This window comes from Chelonia mydas, chromosome 7 (assembly GCF_015237465.2).
Source record: "Chelonia mydas isolate rCheMyd1 chromosome 7, rCheMyd1.pri.v2, whole genome shotgun sequence".
Lineage (NCBI taxonomy): Eukaryota > Metazoa > Chordata > Testudines > Cheloniidae > Chelonia > Chelonia mydas.
The window spans coordinates 36,184,611-36,204,088 of NC_057853.1; the positions used below are offsets into that span (position 1 = coordinate 36,184,611).

Below are 19,478 nucleotides of genomic sequence, written 5' to 3' on the forward strand. Positions count from 1 at the left end.
AGGTGCTGTTCCTATGGGAACCCCAACCCTTAGGATCCCAGAGAAATGCACATTACCTGCAGGATCATGTCTGGTCTCTTAAGTGAGAATTTCTCTGGTTCATCTTTCAGAAGTCCCTTTAGTTTGTCTAGCTGGGCACTGGCTTTTGGGCCACGTGTGGTTAGCTCAGCTGCTGTGGAGCACCTGTAAACTTTCAGCTTGGTGTCATCAAATATAGTTTTCTGAAGCTGACCAGAGTCTTCATGCAGCCAAGTGTCCACTGAAAAGAAAAATAATGACAGGAAACAAGTGTTTACGCAAGACTGGACTGATATTCAAGAGAAGGGCCTGCAATTACAGCTGAACAACCTTCCTCACAAGGTTTCATCTGTACCAAACCATACCGGGCAGCAGAGTAATGGCTAACACACACACCAACAAAGATCTGGGTGCAAATTCATGCAGAACAAATGAAAATGAGTTTGGTCCTACTTGTTTATATTCTGAACCTATCACACAACGAGAAGCACGCTATAGGCCCAGGCCTTGAATAACAGGTGGATTGCTAGTCATACATGTAGTGCACTAGCAAAAACAGAGCAATAGAACTGACCCTAGTCAGGCTCATTGGCACCTCTGCAAGTTCTACTCAGTCTTAATTGTTTCTAAGTGGAAAATACAGAACCAAACATCCAAGCGTAATTCCTTGTTTATCAAAATCAAACGTTAAGAAAACTTCCTGCTCAGTGTGCATTTGTGGCAGTGGAGTTCATGACACACCTGGGGGAGAACAGAACACCACGTATTGAATTTGGCCAAGAAGTTACAAATTTAAGTCTCCAATCCTCTTTGTTGCCAGTTAGCTAGTGGAGGAAGCAGTGTGTGGAGTGAGGCATGTTGTAGCCTGGTGTTGGGGGACAAAAGACTGAACTGGATCTCTATGGGCACCTCCTCCGGCTTCTCTGTCTGACATTAGTTCTGGTCTGAGAGGCAGCTGGCTGCCTGACCTTTGCCTGAGTAACAAAAACGATTGTCACCATTCACTAAAAATAAAAGGTCAGCCACCCAGTAGCGCCGGTTTTATAGAGGAATAAGCCATGAACGAGCCCCACCACTCTGCTGTATCAGCTTTGTCCAAAGGCAGACCCTCAAGTTCAGGGACTAAGGCCAAGAACTGCGGGGCATGGGCGGCAGTAACAGTGCTCCACAACATGAAAGGAGCGTAGCAGCTACGCTCTGATACATATTAGCCTAAAGCAAAACCTTGGTCTAACGCTTGCCTCACCGCTCTGCTAGGCCAGCTCCGTAACCAAGCGCTCAACTGGGGAGCTGCAACAAACATAATCCTCCCTCCCCAGGATATGGACCAGGTTGCAGATACAGTCCGCTGCTGCTTCAGCACAGTGCTAGTGGACCTGCACAACTGTGAATGCACAAGCCCTGCCTGTGTTTCTCCCTCAAACTCCGTGTGTGCTGGGTGCAAAGAGCCACTGCAGCTCACAGGCCCACTGATTGCAGCACCCTCACCCCCTGCCTTGGCAGCAGAACTGGCCTGGTCTCATTATGCCCAAAGACCTTTGCCGAAGTTGCCCCACAATTTTACTGCAGAATGCCAACTTATTAGTCAGGCCACACCACACTGGAAGTTCGTTACACGTGCACTTTTACAGAAAGAGGCAGCATTTCAGGACTAAAGCCACTGAAAACAATCCTCCTAAGTGTATGTTAGCACTCAAGTTGAGAAAAATGGGGTGGTTAGATATTGAAAATGGACCAGTTACCTGCCCGATGAGTAGCAGAAGCTGATTCTGGGAGGTAAACAGGTGGCTTCTTGTAAAGATCAAAATCTATGCGACGCTGGTCCCAACTCCATCTGTCGCGACTCAGCACTGGCTCCAAAATGTTAGCAAACAGAATGTTCTCCTGCCATTTCTAAACGAAAGTTGCATCTCTTTATGCAGTCATATTGCTGGCCATAGCAAGCAGTCACAAAAATACTTAGGAAATCTTTCCAGGAAGGACAAGGGTTAGGTCACATTACTCAGGTAATAGTTTGTAAAGTACCACATGTAAATACAAAGGAGACGCTGTTGTCTCACTCTGGGTTGCCTTTCAAGTAACTATTTTTGACTCATGGAGGAAAAATGTATTTTATAGGCGAGTTACTGAAATTCTAGTGTGTAATGGAACACAGTGCCAACAGCAGTTCCCTAACACCCACCCATGCACAGAGTAATGTTTTATATACAGCTCGCAGGGAATTGTCTAATTGCAAATTTGTGTCATCCCCCTGTCTGTAACGTTAAAAGAATGAGCTTGTCACCTTATTCCGATGTGATAACCTAGCAGAGGGGTGGGATCTAGCAATCTGAGCAGAGAGCCACCATAATCTGACAGAAACTCGGTCCATGATTTACAGCAAATTTTACCTCTATCTTGTGTAAAAATGGGACTAGGAATGTATAGACCCAAGTCCAGAAATTGGCAGGTTCATCTTGCCCCTCTCACCACAGGAAGGACCACCGACCACCTGCTGAAAGGTAGAAGAGTTAGGCTGGGAGTGCAGAGTGAAATAGTGGCTCCAGGGCACTCTTCAAAGTGACATGCTTTCAGAAGACGGGGACAGAGTGTGGGAGCAACAGTCAAGATGGAGTTCTAGTCAGAGGGCAACCACGATGGGGAAAGGTCTTTCACTTCCTCCCCATGACTGAAAAGCGTTACACCTTTGCTTTGGACTTGCTGGAGGGAAGACCTCTAGCCTCTTAACGGGGCAGGGCACTCTGCATCACTCTTCTGGTTTGCAGCAGCACATGCTACAATGGCATTCCGAATCCTTTCCTGCTTGCCTGGCCGGTCACAGGGATGTTTAGAGGGTAAAGTGTTCCCTTCTAGAAAAGAAATGGGAACTCTGACATGATACCCCCCCACCACCCAAATCTAACACTTTACCCCCCAAGGACAGCAATGGCGCTCCAGGCAGGGAAAGGGAGAGGGATTTACGCTAGCTGGGAAAGCAATTTTAACTGCTCAGGAGGCAGTGGACCCTGGCTAAGGCGCGTCATAGCGCTCCCTCATGGTGTGGCGAGAGGACTGGGATTGCATTGCTGAACAAAAGGGACGTGACCCAAAAGTTGGCATTTCCACAGGTGAAACGTTCACGAAGGGAAGGCTCAAGCGTGTGGAGGATGGGTTGGTTTCTTCCCCTCAAGCAGAGTGCCGTAGACTCAGATCACCTTGTTTCTGAAGAGACACTTCTCTGATGTTTGACAGATGAGTGGATTTTCTAAAAGCCTGGAGGTATTCCACAGTGTCAGCATTTCAGTGACAAAATTCTGTTGTTTTGGGCTGAAACCTGGCACAAAAAGGCTCAGTGTAGCAGCAACTATTCCACCTCCCCCACTATGTGTGGAGAAAAATCAATTTGCTGGCTGTTAGCTTAATGCATGCAGCTCTACACAGAGCTATCAGTGGATGGGAGTGGGTGAGAGACTGGATTTCTTTTTCCTTTGATTTAAAAAAAAAAAAAAGCTGATTTCTGGGGAAAACACAATTTTGCAGGAAATTTGAGCTTACTATGAACGTAAATATTTTTAGTATCAAGATGAAAGTGTTTAAAGGTGGATCAGCTCTCGTCGCCTCCAGCTGAAGTGCAGTGACGCTATGCATTCTTAATTAACGTGAGTAACATCTGTAAAGCACTTTGAAGAGGGAAACTACTATCTGGACTGAGCAATACTGTAGCAAAACAAAGCACTGACCAATGAGAACATAAAAGGACTCACAGTTACATATGGTACAAGGGAGATTATTTACCAATGAAATCTCAACACAACTAAACTGTTGTCTGATTGAAGCAAAGCTATGTTGTATCAGGCTTGATGGTATATCAGACATCATTAAGCAGCATTTCAAAGAGTTCCTCGGGTCTAAAGAAAAGTGAAGGAGAGTCCTAGAGACAGCTCAAGGACAAGCAGCATGAGGCTGCTCTGGTGCCGAAGTACTTGGCTTGCTAGACAATATTCACCACAGCACATGGGGGAAAGAGAGACCTCAGTTGATCCAGAAAATGTAGACATCTAATTTATAACAGATGCTGGTGGAAAAAGGCCAGGTCCCAGTGGAAGCTGCTGGGTGCTGAGCACTTTTGAAAACCTGACCACTTAATTTCGGTTAACATCTTAATGAGAGCTGAACTCTTTTGAAAATCTGCCTCCAATTTTAAATGCAGAACACTATTCAAAATCTTGTCCTAAGAGCTCCGCTGTGCTGAGGAAGCAGGTGAGAGGAAGAATGTCTGGGGGAAGTATTCATTATCCCAGCTCTCTTGAAACTGTAACATCCTCAGGGGTGGCTCACTCAGATCCAAGACTGAGTCCAATTGTAAAAAAATCCAGATACTGTCTTTTTTTAAATTCCCCTGGCTGAAATGCGAGTTGTATTCCTCCAAGAGAGACAGCTCTTTTCTAAACTGCAAGTTGAGAAAATTCCTATCCATACAGTTTCACCTGTGCTCTGGAACAAGATGACGCTTGAGTGAATGCAGGAACCAGAATTAAATCTTTTAGGAAGCCAGACAGTTTAGCTTCCCCGAAGACGACATTCCAAGATGCCCTGGTTAAATTCAGCTTTTGAGAAGAAATAAAACAAAGGGATGAATCCACTATAAGTGGTGGAAGTAGCACCATACCGAAACCAGGCTCTCTCAGAGTAGATTCTACTTTCTTTACATCTTCACTCGACTTTTCAGGAGACATGAATAATAAATTCAGCAAGTCACTATCCATCATCATGACTCAATGCTGAGAGGTGGTGTGCCCTCAGAGGCTGCTTTTGAGTATGGCGAACCGGCTTCCCCTTTTCTTTCTGTTGGCACTGTCATGCTGGAGTTAGTGTCACTTATGCTGGGCTGGTCAGCTGCCTTCTCCTCTTCATCCCAGCAGTAAGGGCAATACAATGTCCCGGGCGACTCTGGCTCCCACATCAAGCATTGTGCTCTTCTCCCCTTTCTTTCAGTTCACTGGTTCTTGCGCCCATCAGCTGCTGCTTCCGACTTAGGAGCCTGCAATCCACCTTCTTTCAGCTTGGCAGTTTTTGTCCCATGCTGGTCAGCTGCCTTGCTGTTTATGTAATCTCTTCAGTAAGAGGCGCTGACAGCTGCATTGTACTGGATGGCTGCTGTTGACCCTAATCACTGGTGCTTCTTTGCGCCTCCATGAGAAGGCACATTCTCCAACAGTGCAGATCAGCAGAACACATGGTTCAGAAGCATTGTAATGCAGATGAAAACTTAAAATGGGCATTAACTTTGTTCCACACTTGGTGTGTTCAAATCATTTGTTAGGACCCAATGACTCTCCATGAAAATCCCCGTCTATTCCTTTTTTTTCCATCCCACCAAACCCAAATAATGCATGTGCATTTTATTTGACTGCATTCTCACTTTTCATATATACAGTGCTGCAGGCTGGGTAACTGTTCAGACCAGGGATGAGTGAACTGGTCTAGTTGACAGTCCAGTAAAATGCTAAGGAAAGGGGAAAGTGAAACTGTAAAGAACAGCAAAGAAAATGGAAAGAGGGGGAGAGATCAGCAGACTAGGAAAGAGCAGGCATGAATAGAGAGAAAGGGGGAAAAAAGAGGAATAAATGGCAGGGAAGGGAAACAGGCAAAACCTGTAAGACAATCTTCCTTTTTCTGAGCCTCCTGTCCTTGTTACTATCAGTTTGGATACGAGAAAACAACTTTCTGGGGTTTACTACTTTAAGTTTCTAGATTACCTCAGTTAACTCCTTCAGACGTGCCTCATCAGGCATCCGAGGGTGCAGATTGGATTCAGTGCAGCTCTTAAATCCAGGATATACAAATCCACTTGGTGATATCCACATATTCTTGGATTTTGCAATAGATTCTTTCCAGACAGTGTCCAAATCCACAGGATCAAACATGGCTGACAGGTATTCGTGGCAATAAGCGAATCTCCTCTCTGGTTTCTAGAATGACAAATGTTTTATGTTAACATGAGTTCTCCTCTACTGGAGACCACCACAGACCTGGAAAGTATAAAGTAACATCAGCATCTACTGTGTCCGTTCTACTTACATCTGAAAATAACCAGAGATTAATCAAGTCAGACAACATGAAGAAACCTGATTAAGTACTTCACAAAATACTTCCGAATGTCATCTTATTTTGCTCCCTCTCCTAGCTGTGGACTTAAAGATAATGCAAGTAAAAACTGTGGAATCATTAGAAAGATTTGCGATATTAGTTCCTTATATTTATTTATATATATCTCCAGATCCTCAGCTGGTGTAAACTGGCATAGCTCAGTTGGTTTCAATATGGCTACTCTGGTTTACACCACTTGAGGATTTGTCCGATATCATACTAGAGAAGTTGGTCTCTCCATAGTTAAGATTAAAGTTAGATTTCCATTGTAAACCCACTTTTGATACACCCCAACAAACTGTTACAAAACATCATCAATCCACCCTGTAATTCCATAGGCAAGATTTCATGTCAAGATAGAATTTTTCTGGAAAGACTGAAGCAAAAGAGGCTTGAAATTTGGAAGACTTTAATGCACATTTATTTAAGGGATGATCCAACACCCATTGAAGTCAGCAAGAGTCTTTCCACTGACTTCAGTGAAAGCTGGATCAGGCTCTTAATTTGTTGGTCATGATGAGGCCTACTGCCTTTGGTAATCTTGAAGGGTTTAAAGCAGAGGTGGGCAAACTACAGCCCGCAGGCCACATCTGGCCTGCGGGACCCTCCTGCCCAGCCCCTGAGCTCCTGGTCCAGGAGGCTAACCCCGGCCTCTCCCCTGCTGTTCCCCCTCCCCTGAAGCCTCAGCTCACTGCACCGCTGGCGCCATGCTCTGGGCGGCGGGGCTGCGAGCTCTGGCCGGGCAGCACAGCTGCAGAGCGTCGGCCTGACCCAGTGCTCTGTGCTGTGTGGTGGCGTGGCTGGCTCCAGCCGGGTGGCACGGCTGCCTGTCCTGGTGCTCTGGGCGGTGCGGCTGTAGCGCCGCCAGCCACTGGTGCTCCAGGAAGTGCAGTAAGGGGGCAGGGAGCGGGGGGGGGTTGGATAGAGGGCAGGGGAGTTTGGGGTGGTGGTCAGAGGGCGGGGGTATGGATAGGGGTCGGGGCACTCAGAGGGTGGGGAACAGGGGGTTTGAATGGGGGCAGTGGTCCCGGGGGGGCAGTTAGGAATGAGAGGAGGGGTTGGATGGGGTGGCGGGGGGCAGTCAGGGGCAGGGGTTCCGGGGGTGATCAGGGAGAAGGGGTGGTTGGATGGGGCAGGGGTCCCGGGGGGCAGTCAGGAATAAGAGGAGGGGTTGGATTGGGGGGCAGTCAGGGGCAAGGAGGGTGGTGGATGGGGCAGGGGTCCTGGGGGGGCCGACAGGGAATGGGGAGGGGTTGGATGGGGCAGGAGTCCCGGGGGGGTGCCTCAGGGGGCGAGAAGCCGGGGGGGTTGGATAGGTGGCAGGGGCCGGGCCACGTCTGGCTGTTTGGGGCAGCACAGCCTCCCCTAACCGGCCCGCCGTACAATTTCGGAAACCCGATGTGGCCCTCAGGCCAAAAAGTTTGCCCACCCCTGGTTTAAAGGGTGTTATTTATGGAGTTATTAAAAGCAGTCTGTGCACCTATTAGAAACCCAAAGTATGTATGTTTGATTTTTATGGAGCTCAGGAAGTCCACACAAGAGGAACTTCAGCTTCCCAAACATCACCTACTGATATGTGTGCTTTGAGAGCTTTGCATGGTGCACATGATCTCTTGTGGGACTTTCAAAGCTGCTGGAGGGTGAGAATTTTCAAAGGCTCTCAGCATTGGCTTTAACTCTGCCCCAAGTCAACAGTAAAACTCCCACTGACTTCAATGGGAGCAGAATTAAATCAACACTGAACGTTTTTTAAATCCCACCCAAGCTGTGCAAAGTTCCGAAGAGACAAAGAGCACTGCAGAATGATCCAAGCAGCTCGCATCTGGCAAGAGAGGACCTCCTAAAATCCATAAAGTGGAGGTGCCTTCCTAGAGACGGATCTGACTCAGTCCTACATCCCAAATTAAGGCACTAATTTGAAGTCTTTAAGTCAAGACCTGATCTCTTTCTCACAGATACACTACAGCTCATACAGAAATTATGGACTTGATACAGAAATTATTGGGTGAGGTCCTCTGGCCTGTGTTATGTAGAAGGTCAGATCAGACAAACACAATGGTCACTTCTAGCCTAAAAAATCCATGAAAAAATAAGTTCACACAGACGACTTTGTGGATTTACACATAAGACCTTAGTCCTTTGTGGATGATAAAGAAAATTCATTAAACACGATGTATTTATTTAGCTTGAAGTACTTTTGACCCAATGCCCCAGTGTAAAGTTTCACCTCACTCCACAGCTGTGCAGTGTCCTGTGGCCTCTCTCCCACCTCAGAGGTTGCTGCAGTATCTATGCAATTTGTAAAGCGTCTCCATATGAAAAGCGCCATACACATATAAAATATTGTTACAATACTTTACTTCCTACTGAACCAGGACATCCACTTTAATAAAACATCTCCCAGGAATTCTGTTTTGCCTATGACAGTGAATGTTAATGACTGCTGTATAATCAGGACAATACTAGCATAAATTGTGCTGTATGGATATATTCAGCAAGTGCCAAGGAGTTAAGTGGTGGTGAACAAGGTGTTAAATAGGATTTTATATATATTATTCACACCTACACAAATATTTGATTACATTACACACCATGTTAAAGGATGTAGAGTTAAGTGAAACATCTTTTCAAACTACCTTACAATGCATATAAAATGCAGGAATATATTTATAGGAGCTCAGGTTCTCTTCTCAATTATAAACCTGTGGAACTTCATTGATTTCAGTGGAATTAATTGGTGGGAGAGAAACATTTTACAAAAATTAGTAATATTGATGGAGTGTCTCTCTCTGAGAATTTAATACAATTCTATGCTCCCATCCCACCTTTGAACACAGTCTGGGTCCCAACCCAACAGTGGGTCATGGGAAGGGTCTAGGTGGGCTGCCTATCACTGCCTCCGATGACTCCCCACCCCATACATGCCCTGGAAACACTCCACTCTGTGCTCTCATTTCGGTTGGGCCAGGGCAGCAGGGAGCAGCATGGTGAGTGGGGTGCAGTCAGCAGCAGCACAGAGGAAGCGGCCAGAGCCAGCAAGTGAACAGTTGTCAGCCTGGTAGCGAATGCGGACCAACTGCGAAGAGAAAGGGACCAGCTGGTTCTGCAGAAGGGGGCATCGCCTCACCTTGATGCAGGGGAAGACTGGGATTGTTTGGCTCCCTTGCCAGGAGGAGAATCTGTGGTGTTTGGTGTCTGTTTCAGTGAGGCCCCCTAGCCATAAAAGGATCTTTGGGAGGCTAGTTCTCTCCCAGGACAGAGATGGACTGGAGGGCTGTTTTGTGCTTTGTTTCATTGTAGTCTTCCACTCTCACTTACAGGGGTGTAGCAGGAGCCCTACTGGAATTCTCTGTCCGCACAAGGGGCAGGACTGGGGGACAGAGAGCAAGAGGGAGCTGGGCTGGAAATGGGGATAAAGGGCCACCCTACCCCACTTTAAATGATGTCTGAGTGAGAGAGAGGGACTACATAACAGTGAGTCCCCAAAAAAAGACAAAATGCAGTTGGTGGGTCGCCTTAGTAAAAAGTTTAGGAACCACTGTTTTAATACGAAGGGCACTAATGTACATCTATCTGAAGCCCCATCTCTGTCTCAGGATTGGACTTGGTAAGCCAAGTCTACCCAGTCACACACTATGAAACATTCCACTGTACACATACTGTATCTCAGTCTCACCTTTGCCAGCTCCTTACGAAGTTGCATCTTTGCCCATTCTGCAGAATTCAGGTTCTGAGAACTGTAGTTGTAGACCGACTTGTTGTCAGCAGGAGAACTCCTGATGGCTCTGAACTTCGGCTTTTTCACCTTCCTACTGAGTAGGTACACGGCATCAATGTTAGTCTGAACAGAAAAGTTACACAGCAGTTTAGTGTGACGAAGTTTAACCCTCATGATAAAATAACTGTGCTTCTAGATATTCCAACAGGGCTTCCCTCATTGGCCATCACCCCAAAAGAGGGGACCTTAATAGAGCTTGAGTCATCATCTTTTCTGATGACTAGAGCCTAGGGTGCTAGTCACTCAGTCTGCTTGTGCAGAAGGCACTCTGCAGGGTCCCAGCAGTTCCTCAGAGGTAGGTGCCCACACCACAAGACCTCATACACATGGGTCTAAGCAATGGTGCTGCTGGGGTGGCATTTGCCTGGCGCTGTGTGTGTATGTGATGCCAAGGGAAATAAAATCCATCAACGCATTATTTTATTTCTACAAATCTTCTATGTTAACACCACAAGCGGGAAGTTCCTACCTCATGTCCCTTTGCAAACAGCCTTGCTGGCATGGTATAAATATACCCTCATGCTCTTTTCATTTATTTGAGATGGCCATACTGGGACCCTCTGTGGCCTTTGAGGAAATAACGCGCCCCTCAGGTGCTAACACAAATGAACATAGATTGTGTTTACATGACTTACCATCCTGTGTTGACTTAGAGAGAAATCCTAACATGTTATAAGCATTTGGCTGCAAAATATTTGTTTTGTCAGAAAGGCTGAAAGTCGACATTAGCCTACAAATAAGAAGGAATGTTCCTGTTTTTCTGTAGCAGACCTTTCCGTGAGACTTCTCCACTGCGGACCCAAAAACTACAGAATGGGAACTGGTTATGTACTTCTACAGGGAAAGTTGCATATTTTACACAGACTTTCATTTGTACATAGTACTCAGGGCTAAGTACTGATCCTTCTATGGTTATGTCCACTCTGCAGCTAGAACTGTGCCTCGCAGCCCGGCTAGACAGGGGTTCGCTCGACCCAGGGTCGAAGGGTTCTGAGCACAGGTAGCTAGGCCCAAACCCCCACCAGTCCTGCAACATCCACTCTGTTATTTTTAGCACAATTCTGTCTAGCCAGGCTGGGGGGGATGCTCTCCCCTGCAGTGTAGACAAACCCGGTGATGTTACAGCAGCATGTAACCAGGATGCTTACATGAGACTGCTTCCCTCCTGGCCTCACACAACTGTCCCTTTATCAACAACAGACTCAGTGTAAATAACACTGAAGTGTCCAACTTATTCTCACATCGACAGCACGAGTACTCACAAAGCAGGGAATTGGGAAACAGGAATGGAACTTTACACACATGCCAAGGAAAACCTTTTTTATATTAAAATACACACAGGAAATACACATTCAAAAGAACTCATCACAAACAAAGGATACTTATTAGTCCTCAAATAAATAATGTGTTCTTAATAACATGACCTCAGACTCTCAGAGCTGCCAGGAAAGCTTCTCTGGATGACATCAAAGATGGTTGGGAACACTCTTGGGCCTGGTCTACATTACAAGGTTAGGTCGACATAAGCTGCCTTGCATCGACCTAGCTGTGCAAGTGTCTTCACTTCAATTTGGCTCCTGCCAACCAAGTGCCTCTCTACACTGATTTAATAACACCACCTCCCTGAGTGGTGCAGAGTCACGGTCAATATAATTAGGTCGACACAGTGTCAGTGTAGGAACTGCATTGCTTCCATTGACTGTTACTGGCTTTCAGGAGCCATCTCACAATGCCCCTCACTGACAGTACAATCAGTACAAATGCTCCTGGTGAGGACACGCACCGCTGACATTAGGAGCCAAGAGTGCGCACACACACACACACAAGTGATTTTATAACTGCAGCAGCTGTATGCCGACATAACTTAGGTCGACATAATTTTATAGTGTAGACATGGCATTAGGCTCAGCCTGCTTTCTTCTCAGGCAGTATATGGAGAGGGGCTGCTTCCCACCATGGCAACAAGAGCCAGAAGTTCTACATCCCTTCCCTAACCACTTGCATGGGGCTCAGTGCTTCACTGTCCGTGCCTTTCACCTATTCTCAGGTGGTAATGAGTATCATTTAAACTGCCAGCTAAAAACAGTTGGTTTGCACAAACCAACTATGTCTCTTCCTCCACTGAGGGCAAGAAGAGGTAGTGCAATTTTACATAGTTTGTGCATGGTAGGTTTGCCTGTCCTAACGCACCTGAAGCCTGGATTAGAGGCTGAGGCAAGAACAAGCGACAACATGAAAGGGTGGAGTGCGGAGGAGAGAAAAAGGCAAGAAAGAGAAGGAACCAGCCCAAACCAGAATAAGAACGCTATTAAATAGTTAACCCACCTCCCTCTTTGCTTTCTTGTATGCTGTCTTCATCTGTAACCACTATGCTTTCTCCCCCCCCCCCCTCAATGAGCAGTCAATTCTGCAATACAGCTTCTGCAGTAGATAATACACTGCTGATCTTGTCCATGGATGGTTTTATTAAATGTTTCCAACTCTAAAAGACATTAGTTCTGGAGGGGGTAGGGGGAATTAAGGTGATGCACTATTGTGACCATAAGTATTGCTTCAAGTACGATATACTTCTACATCCCACACAATTCACCTGGATGTGGTCTTTGTAATGCATTTTATCTTCCATTTCCTTTTTCCACTGAATGTATTTTTCATTGTGGTTATCCAGTAAAGAATGCATTGCTCCTGGTTTTATGGTAACTTCTCTGGATTTTTGCAAAGCAAATGGGAAGAATGAGGGCAGGAGAGGTCTTGGAATAAACAAATCCTCCTTAGTTAGGGGAATCCCAAACTCATGACTCAAGACTGTGATCATTTCTGCAGAGGGCAACAGACCTCTGTGAACGACATCCCTTAACTTCTTACTGTGGCAGAGATAATCAAGCCTACAACACAAGCAGACAGAATACTTCTATAGATTATCACAAAATGTACCAAGTTTTATTCTGATCACATAATGAGCATTAAACTATTACTCACTAAAAAAAACACACAGTTCTATCATAACATCTTCTTGCTAAATGAATGGAGCTCTTCAGTTCACTTATACTGGCACCAAGCATGACCCAACTGGAAAAAGGTGGCATGCCTAGGATTTATCAAAAACTACTGAAGATATGCTACAAGAGGACAGACTGAACAGTGACTTAAATGGTTAGATGTTGACTGTAATTTAGCTAGAAAATGGGTGTAAGTAGTAAAGCAGTATAAATTGGACTGGTTGGGCATTCACTGTATGATAAAGCAGACTCCCTTTACAGGACTGGTATATGACCTACATTCATTTGTACACCCACTGAAAGCTAACTCGGTGCCAAGTATACTCTTTTACCTTTAACATCCATTTCCTGACTACCTTACAACACACGCATAATACCATGATTCACGCCACTGCTAAATTTGTCCCAGAGAGTTTCATGGAAATTGCAAATTATCCCCCAAAATGTGTAACTACAAAATTAATGAGCACTACACCCAAGCATTCTCACTCTCTATATACACCCATATACCTATATATGCACACACAGAGACACATCAGACAGGGCCAGATCCTCAGTCCCTTTTGTGGGGCACAGTGGGCCTTAAAAGTTACTTTAAGGCAGGAGCTGAGGATTGGCCTAACAAGCCAGCCGCTCCACATGGACCCCCACCCGAGAAAAAGGATGTTCCAGGACTGGGGAGGGACAAGGAAGTGGAGAGCAGGATGGGAGAACATTATGCCCTCTGGCAGCCTTGGCTGGAGGAACAGCCCCTTCGGAATCATTTTCTGCTGTTAGGCCTTGTCTACACAAAGTTGCACTGGTTTAACTAAAATGGGTTTCAAACCTGATTGAATTAAACCCCTATGTGGGGTTCACTTTATCCTAAAATGATTACTTATCAGCTTAAGCTAAATTGACATAGGACAGGTTCAAATCAATTTTGAATGCATGCTCATAGGGCTTTCCACCAGTTTAACTAAATCGATTTAAAAAAAACATACTGGAGAGCAGAGGAAGCAATATACATCACACACATTTTGCATAATATAATAAAGTGACTGTTTTCCAAATGGACCATAGCTGTTCCTTTCTGTGCAAGTCAGACAGCGAATCCCTTGTTGTATGCAATAAGAATTATTAAACTAAAGAAGTAACAAGTTTATTGTCAAAACTAGAAACAGAGTTTTGCTCATCCTTTTGTCCATATGCTTGGTTTTGGAGCAAAGTAAAAAGTTATTTTCACACTCTAAAAATTTAGAATTGTAATATCTCTGCGGTGAGTTTATTTTCCTTAACATTATTTCTGAACAAAATACATAAAAGCTAGTTGATAACATGTAATCACACAAATTACAACTGCTTTAATGACTCAAATGTTTTGCCAGAGTTTCTTTTTTATACTAATGTTTCAAAACATGTTGTTCAACAGAGTTAACAAGTATGTCCAGCTGATGTACTGAGAAGCAAAAGTTTCAATAATGGACACAGGACACTGAACTATAGGATGACTTGAACACAATACAGCAGAATTTTTTTGCTGCTGAAGTTGTCATTCTGCTGCCTAACGTAACTTCAATCCTTCAGTCAACATACAAGCACCTGTAAAGGTTTGAAAGGACTGAGAAATTTGGGGACAAGAAAAGAGATGCAGTACTCCCAAACAAATAAAAGTCAGACACACTATACATTTGTTACCATTCATTACGTAAACCATTAATGACCGATTAATACATTAATTTATGTGCCATATCTACTGTTATTTTGAGATTTTCAATTTTATAAGCTCTTCAAATCAGTTCATGAAATAGAGGTTCTAGTGTACATGGCAGCTACACCTGACTCCAGACTTTATTTGCATCCTTCTGAGATGAGTTTATGACAGTGAGTGCTACAGAGCATATTGACTTTCCTGTCGCTCCACTTCTCACTAGCACAGAAATGACAGCTGTATTTAAAACCACTCTGACCACCATGTTTCATACTGACAGCCTTTCAGACACTGATTTCCACTGAAGGAACCAACCAGCTACAGTTATCAAAAGCACTGCAGAGCTGCTGCTCCATAAATCTGGGATTATTATGGTCTATCTTCTGTGGGAAAAATTAAGTTGCTTCAAGAAACAAACTATTACGTACCTATTATCAGCAGAATTTTTCATCATATATAGAATATGCAGAGTTGTGTTACTCCCTGGCTCAAATTTTGGCAGTTTCCCAGGAGTTTGTCCTTTTGCAGTTTGTTTGAGGAGACAAAATCTTTTTAAGGACACTGAGGTGACACTTAGCTTTCAGTGGAAGTTCTCACTAAATTCCTTTCCTCACTTATTGGTTTCCCACAGAAAACATGTACAGATGTAACAAATTATGGCTACATATATAAAGACAGTCTTCATAGAGAAAGGACTCAGGACCTTCAAAAGCAAAACTACAGACCCTCTACCCTGTGAGCTAAACTCCATTCACTGTCAGTAAATAACAGGCTCTTAAAAACTTACTTGGGCCAGCAAGTAGAGCAGCGGTTCCCAAACTATGGGTCATGATCCCAAATGGGGTCGCACCATTAGCAGATAGGACCTGCAAGGTGATGGGGTCTGCCCCCGAACTTGCCCAAAACTTCTCCACAAGTGCTGTGCCAGAAAGCCACCATTTTGATCTAGTGATGTGCAGAAGGTTACGCTGTGCAGAGGCCACCATTTTATAAAATGTCAGCCTCCTGGCCTGTCATTTGTGGAGCAGGTCAGGACATGTTGACTGTGCAGATGCTATTTTATCATTTGCATCATCCGGCTGCACAAGCACCTAGCTGAGAGACTTGAATCCAGAAGATCCTTATCTGTGGATAGCATCCTCTCTGCTTGAGCTGGTAGCCTGTGCTAGCCTTTTCTGAGATGGGAATCTGCAGTGGCTTGTAAGCTCCATAAGGCAGAGCCCATGTCTTCTTTCATGCCACTCTGAATACCCTGCTGGCACGCCTTAAAGAATCATTGTAAGTCATTGTTTCTGCGCTGCCCTACTATCACCACACAGGGTCTTCTTAAGTCCTGGCCTTGGTTGCTTACAAGTGAATTCCTCTTTCTGATTTGTGATAAGAGGCACAATGGACTCATTTTTACACAGAGTATCTGCTTCAACCTCCAGCAGAGAGTCTAGTGATGGAGTTCTGAACAGAAAACAAGAGTGCAAGAAATGTGCCTGCAAATCTGATGAGGCTGTCTTGGAGTATGGCTTCACCAGTGTTTTCGTCAAGAACAAAGAAAAGCCAAAATGCCTGCTATGTCACATGTTATCTAGCGAAAGCAGGATGCCTCATAACCCTTCACAAGGAACACACAGGGAAACCAAGGTCATTTTTCCAACGCCAGAAAGAAAAACTTTTGCATCAACAAGTGCAATTCAAGAGACCCATATCCGCCTCTGACCACAGTCAAAAGGCATCATTTCAGGTGAGTGACTGCACTGCGTAAGCCAAGTAGCCTCACACAATTGGAGAGACTTTAATTTTGCCAGCTGCAATCGATATGGTGAAGATAATGTATGGGAAACCTGAGGCAAACAAACAAAGCCATATCACTGTCCAACAATACAGTGAAGCAAAGGATTAAGGCAATAACGGCACACCAGGAAAATACACTGGTGGAGCATCTGCCAAACCCTTATGCTTTTGCTCTTCAGGGTGATGTGAGCACTGAGGATTGTGATGCACATCTCTTGGCTTTGTGAAATACACAAATGCAAGTCTCCGAGACATTCTGTTCTGTTTCCCTCCTCTCGGACATGAGATAACACAAAGAATGTTGGATGTGCTACACAGCTACATGCAATACAAAAATATCCCGTGTGATGGCATGGTAGGCTTTTGTACAGATGGAGCTCGCTCCATCTATGGCAGGCCACGAAGCAGGTGTATGTGCCTTGGTAAAGAAAGTTGCTCTGTCTGCTGTGTAAGCTCACTGCATGACTCATGGAGAACAGCTGGCTTTTAAAGCTCTGAGTCCAGAGCTAGGTGAAGTTTTGCAGCCAGTCTTGTCTATTGTGAACTACATCAGGTCTTAGCCTCTACATGTGTGTCTGTTTGCAAAACTGCGTGAAGACACAGTGTCCAATCATTACGTATTGTTCCACCCTGAAGCTCACTGGCTCTTAAAAGGAAAAACACCAGGATGATTTTTTGAACCAAGAGATGAGCTGCGTCCCTGTGTGATGGACTGCACAAACAGTGAATTCACTGATTTTCTAGGTGACCAAAGGAAGATGTGCTTTCTTGCCTATGTCACTGATATATTTGGGAAACTGAACGAACTGAATACAGGTCTGCAAGGAAAGAACACCCACATGCTTCAGCTGAGTGACTGAATCACAGCATTCATGAAGAAAAGTGTTTTCTGGAAGAATAATCTATTGAAGACAAACTATGAATTCTTCCCGCAGCTTTGCAAGTTCCTGGTTGACAATAAAGTTATTCAGCCGCCCACACAGGTGATGGCTGAGCATCTCAGCCAGATGGGGGGAACAGTTTGCTTCCTTTTTCCCTGACTGGGACATGACAAAGTGGGTGTGAAACTCCTTTCCATGCAAGCCTGATGCCATAGATTTGCCAGCAGCTGAAATCGAAGAGCTCATTGAAATTTCCTGGGATTGCTTCTTGTGAGGAACATATGCCCAGTTTATGCTCCCAGTGCTCTAGTTCACTGTCAAGAATGAATATCCTGCACTCTCAACACACGCCTTGAAACTGATAGTACCATTTGCAAGCACGTATTTCTGTGAAGCTGGATTCATCCCACATGCGTCAATCAAGTCTCAGTATCGATCTACCACTGATGTCACATTGGAAATTAAATGTGCAATATCTCAAAGCCGCCAGACTTTGAGAAGCTGTGTCGCAAAATACAAGCCCATATGTCACATTAGAGAGCATTAAATGACATACTTAATATGTAAATTCCTTAGATCCCATGGTCGCTATGTTGCTTTGTTTTTGTCTAGGGTCACAGGAAACAGTAAGTCTCAAAATGGGGTCTTGCAGGCAAAAAGTTTGGGAATCCTTGCAGTAGAAAGAAACAATCACATGAACTAAATAAGTCTGATGCATCAAAGCCTGCGTGTGCTATTGGCAGACATACACTGAAGTATTCAAGACTGCAGCAGCCACCTTGGAAATGATACCCAATCAAGCACAATTGTGTGACATTTTGTATCTGAGTCACTCCTTTGTTGCAAGGTTACAAGAAGTGCAAAAAGAAACTTGGAAATCACTAATAATGTTCTCCTCCTCCTCTAGCTGGAAATAACAGCTTTGCCATTTAATTTGAATGCTTATTTGGTGAGGCTTCACCATAAGCACTGTAGATGAGCAATGTGGGAGTTTTATCATTTGAAACTGAGTCCTCTGAAAGAAGTAACAAAGGCTGGGTGTCTCAGGAGTGAAAATCACCAGTCATTTCAGTGACAGCTGTGTGGATTTTAGTTCAGAAAATAATCTGAATGAGCCAGTCTATTGACAGCAGGGACTAAAGTACCCACTCTCTCTCTCTCTTCAGCCTTCTAAGCACCTGAATTGCTTATTTCAAAGATGGATAAAACCCATTTCCTATTTTTCAAAAGCAAGGAGTTTTTTTGTGCTGAGTTTACATAACAGATGGCTTTCTCTCCATTTTTCACAAAAAGTAACATTTTATATTTGTAGCTACACCCTCACTCTCATTCTGTGTGTCCAGACTGTTGTTATGCTTTCTAACAAATTAAACACACAGGAAACTCTGTGGAGAGGAAACTCTGAGGAGAATGGAGGTGAATATAGCCATATGCTGCTGAACTGAGCCTGAAAGCTCCTCTCTCCTGACTGCGTTTAGAGCCTTCCCAGGCTTATCTGAGTGCATGACTGGGCCTGTCGTCCTCAGCCTTGCTCCATTCCTTCACCCTTTGACCCGTAGGAAAGCTAAGCAGGGAACGAACTCCCAACCAGTGTTCAGGTGGGACACTGCACCTGTCACAGGACAATTTTATTTCCTTTTTCCCTATTCCATCTCTCCTGCCCCATAAGGAATAACTTCATGCTCAGAGAGGTGTGATTTCAAAAATTATTTGAGGGGCAGGAGCAGGTGGAGAGTGATGAAACTGGCACTCTAATCCCCAGAGATGAAGCATGCCCCATTTGCATCGTGCCCATCTGCCATACTCCCATGCCTGACCTCAAACCTAAAACTCACTGTCAGGCCCACTGACCTGCTTTCTTTGTGAAAGCAAAAAACAAAGGCATTAATTATTGTATCAAATATTCATGCTACTTTGGTGATGCTTCAATTATCAGTTTTCTGACTACAAATCTAGGAATGGTCTTACCTGGACAAGGCTTGGAAACATGCCTGAGGAACCATACCCCTGACATAAAGGAGAGGTTGCCTTGTTATAGCAGAGAGGGGTTTACAGAGGTGGATATGATAAAGGATTGCTTCCAGGTCTGTATACAGGCGCTGATGGAAAGACAGCTGTGAGTTATATAATATATCCAACCTTCCATTTTCACTTTTGTGAGTCCTACAACAGAGCACCACAAAAGTAATGTTACAAAA

At 44.6% G+C, this 19,478-nt stretch overlaps 1 protein-coding gene across 2 annotated transcripts in view; it reads right to left on the reverse strand.

Annotated features, from left to right (window-relative positions):
* The window catches only part of CFAP92 (cilia and flagella associated protein 92 (putative)), a 79,566-nt gene that overhangs the window by 6,578 nt on the left and 53,510 nt on the right, over positions 1-19,478 (reverse strand). For both annotated transcript variants that reach the window (XM_043551176.1, XM_043551175.1), the window contains exons 11-16: positions 19,249-19,443; positions 12,516-12,810; positions 9,824-9,988; positions 5,757-5,969; positions 1,761-1,911; positions 57-259 (exon numbers count right to left, since the gene is read on the reverse strand). In XM_043551176.1, coding sequence (XP_043407111.1) covers positions 57-259; positions 1,761-1,911; positions 5,757-5,969; positions 9,824-9,988; positions 12,516-12,810; positions 19,249-19,443 — 1,222 coding nt within the window. The remainder of the gene's footprint in view (positions 1-56; positions 260-1,760; positions 1,912-5,756; positions 5,970-9,823; positions 9,989-12,515; positions 12,811-19,248; positions 19,444-19,478) is intronic.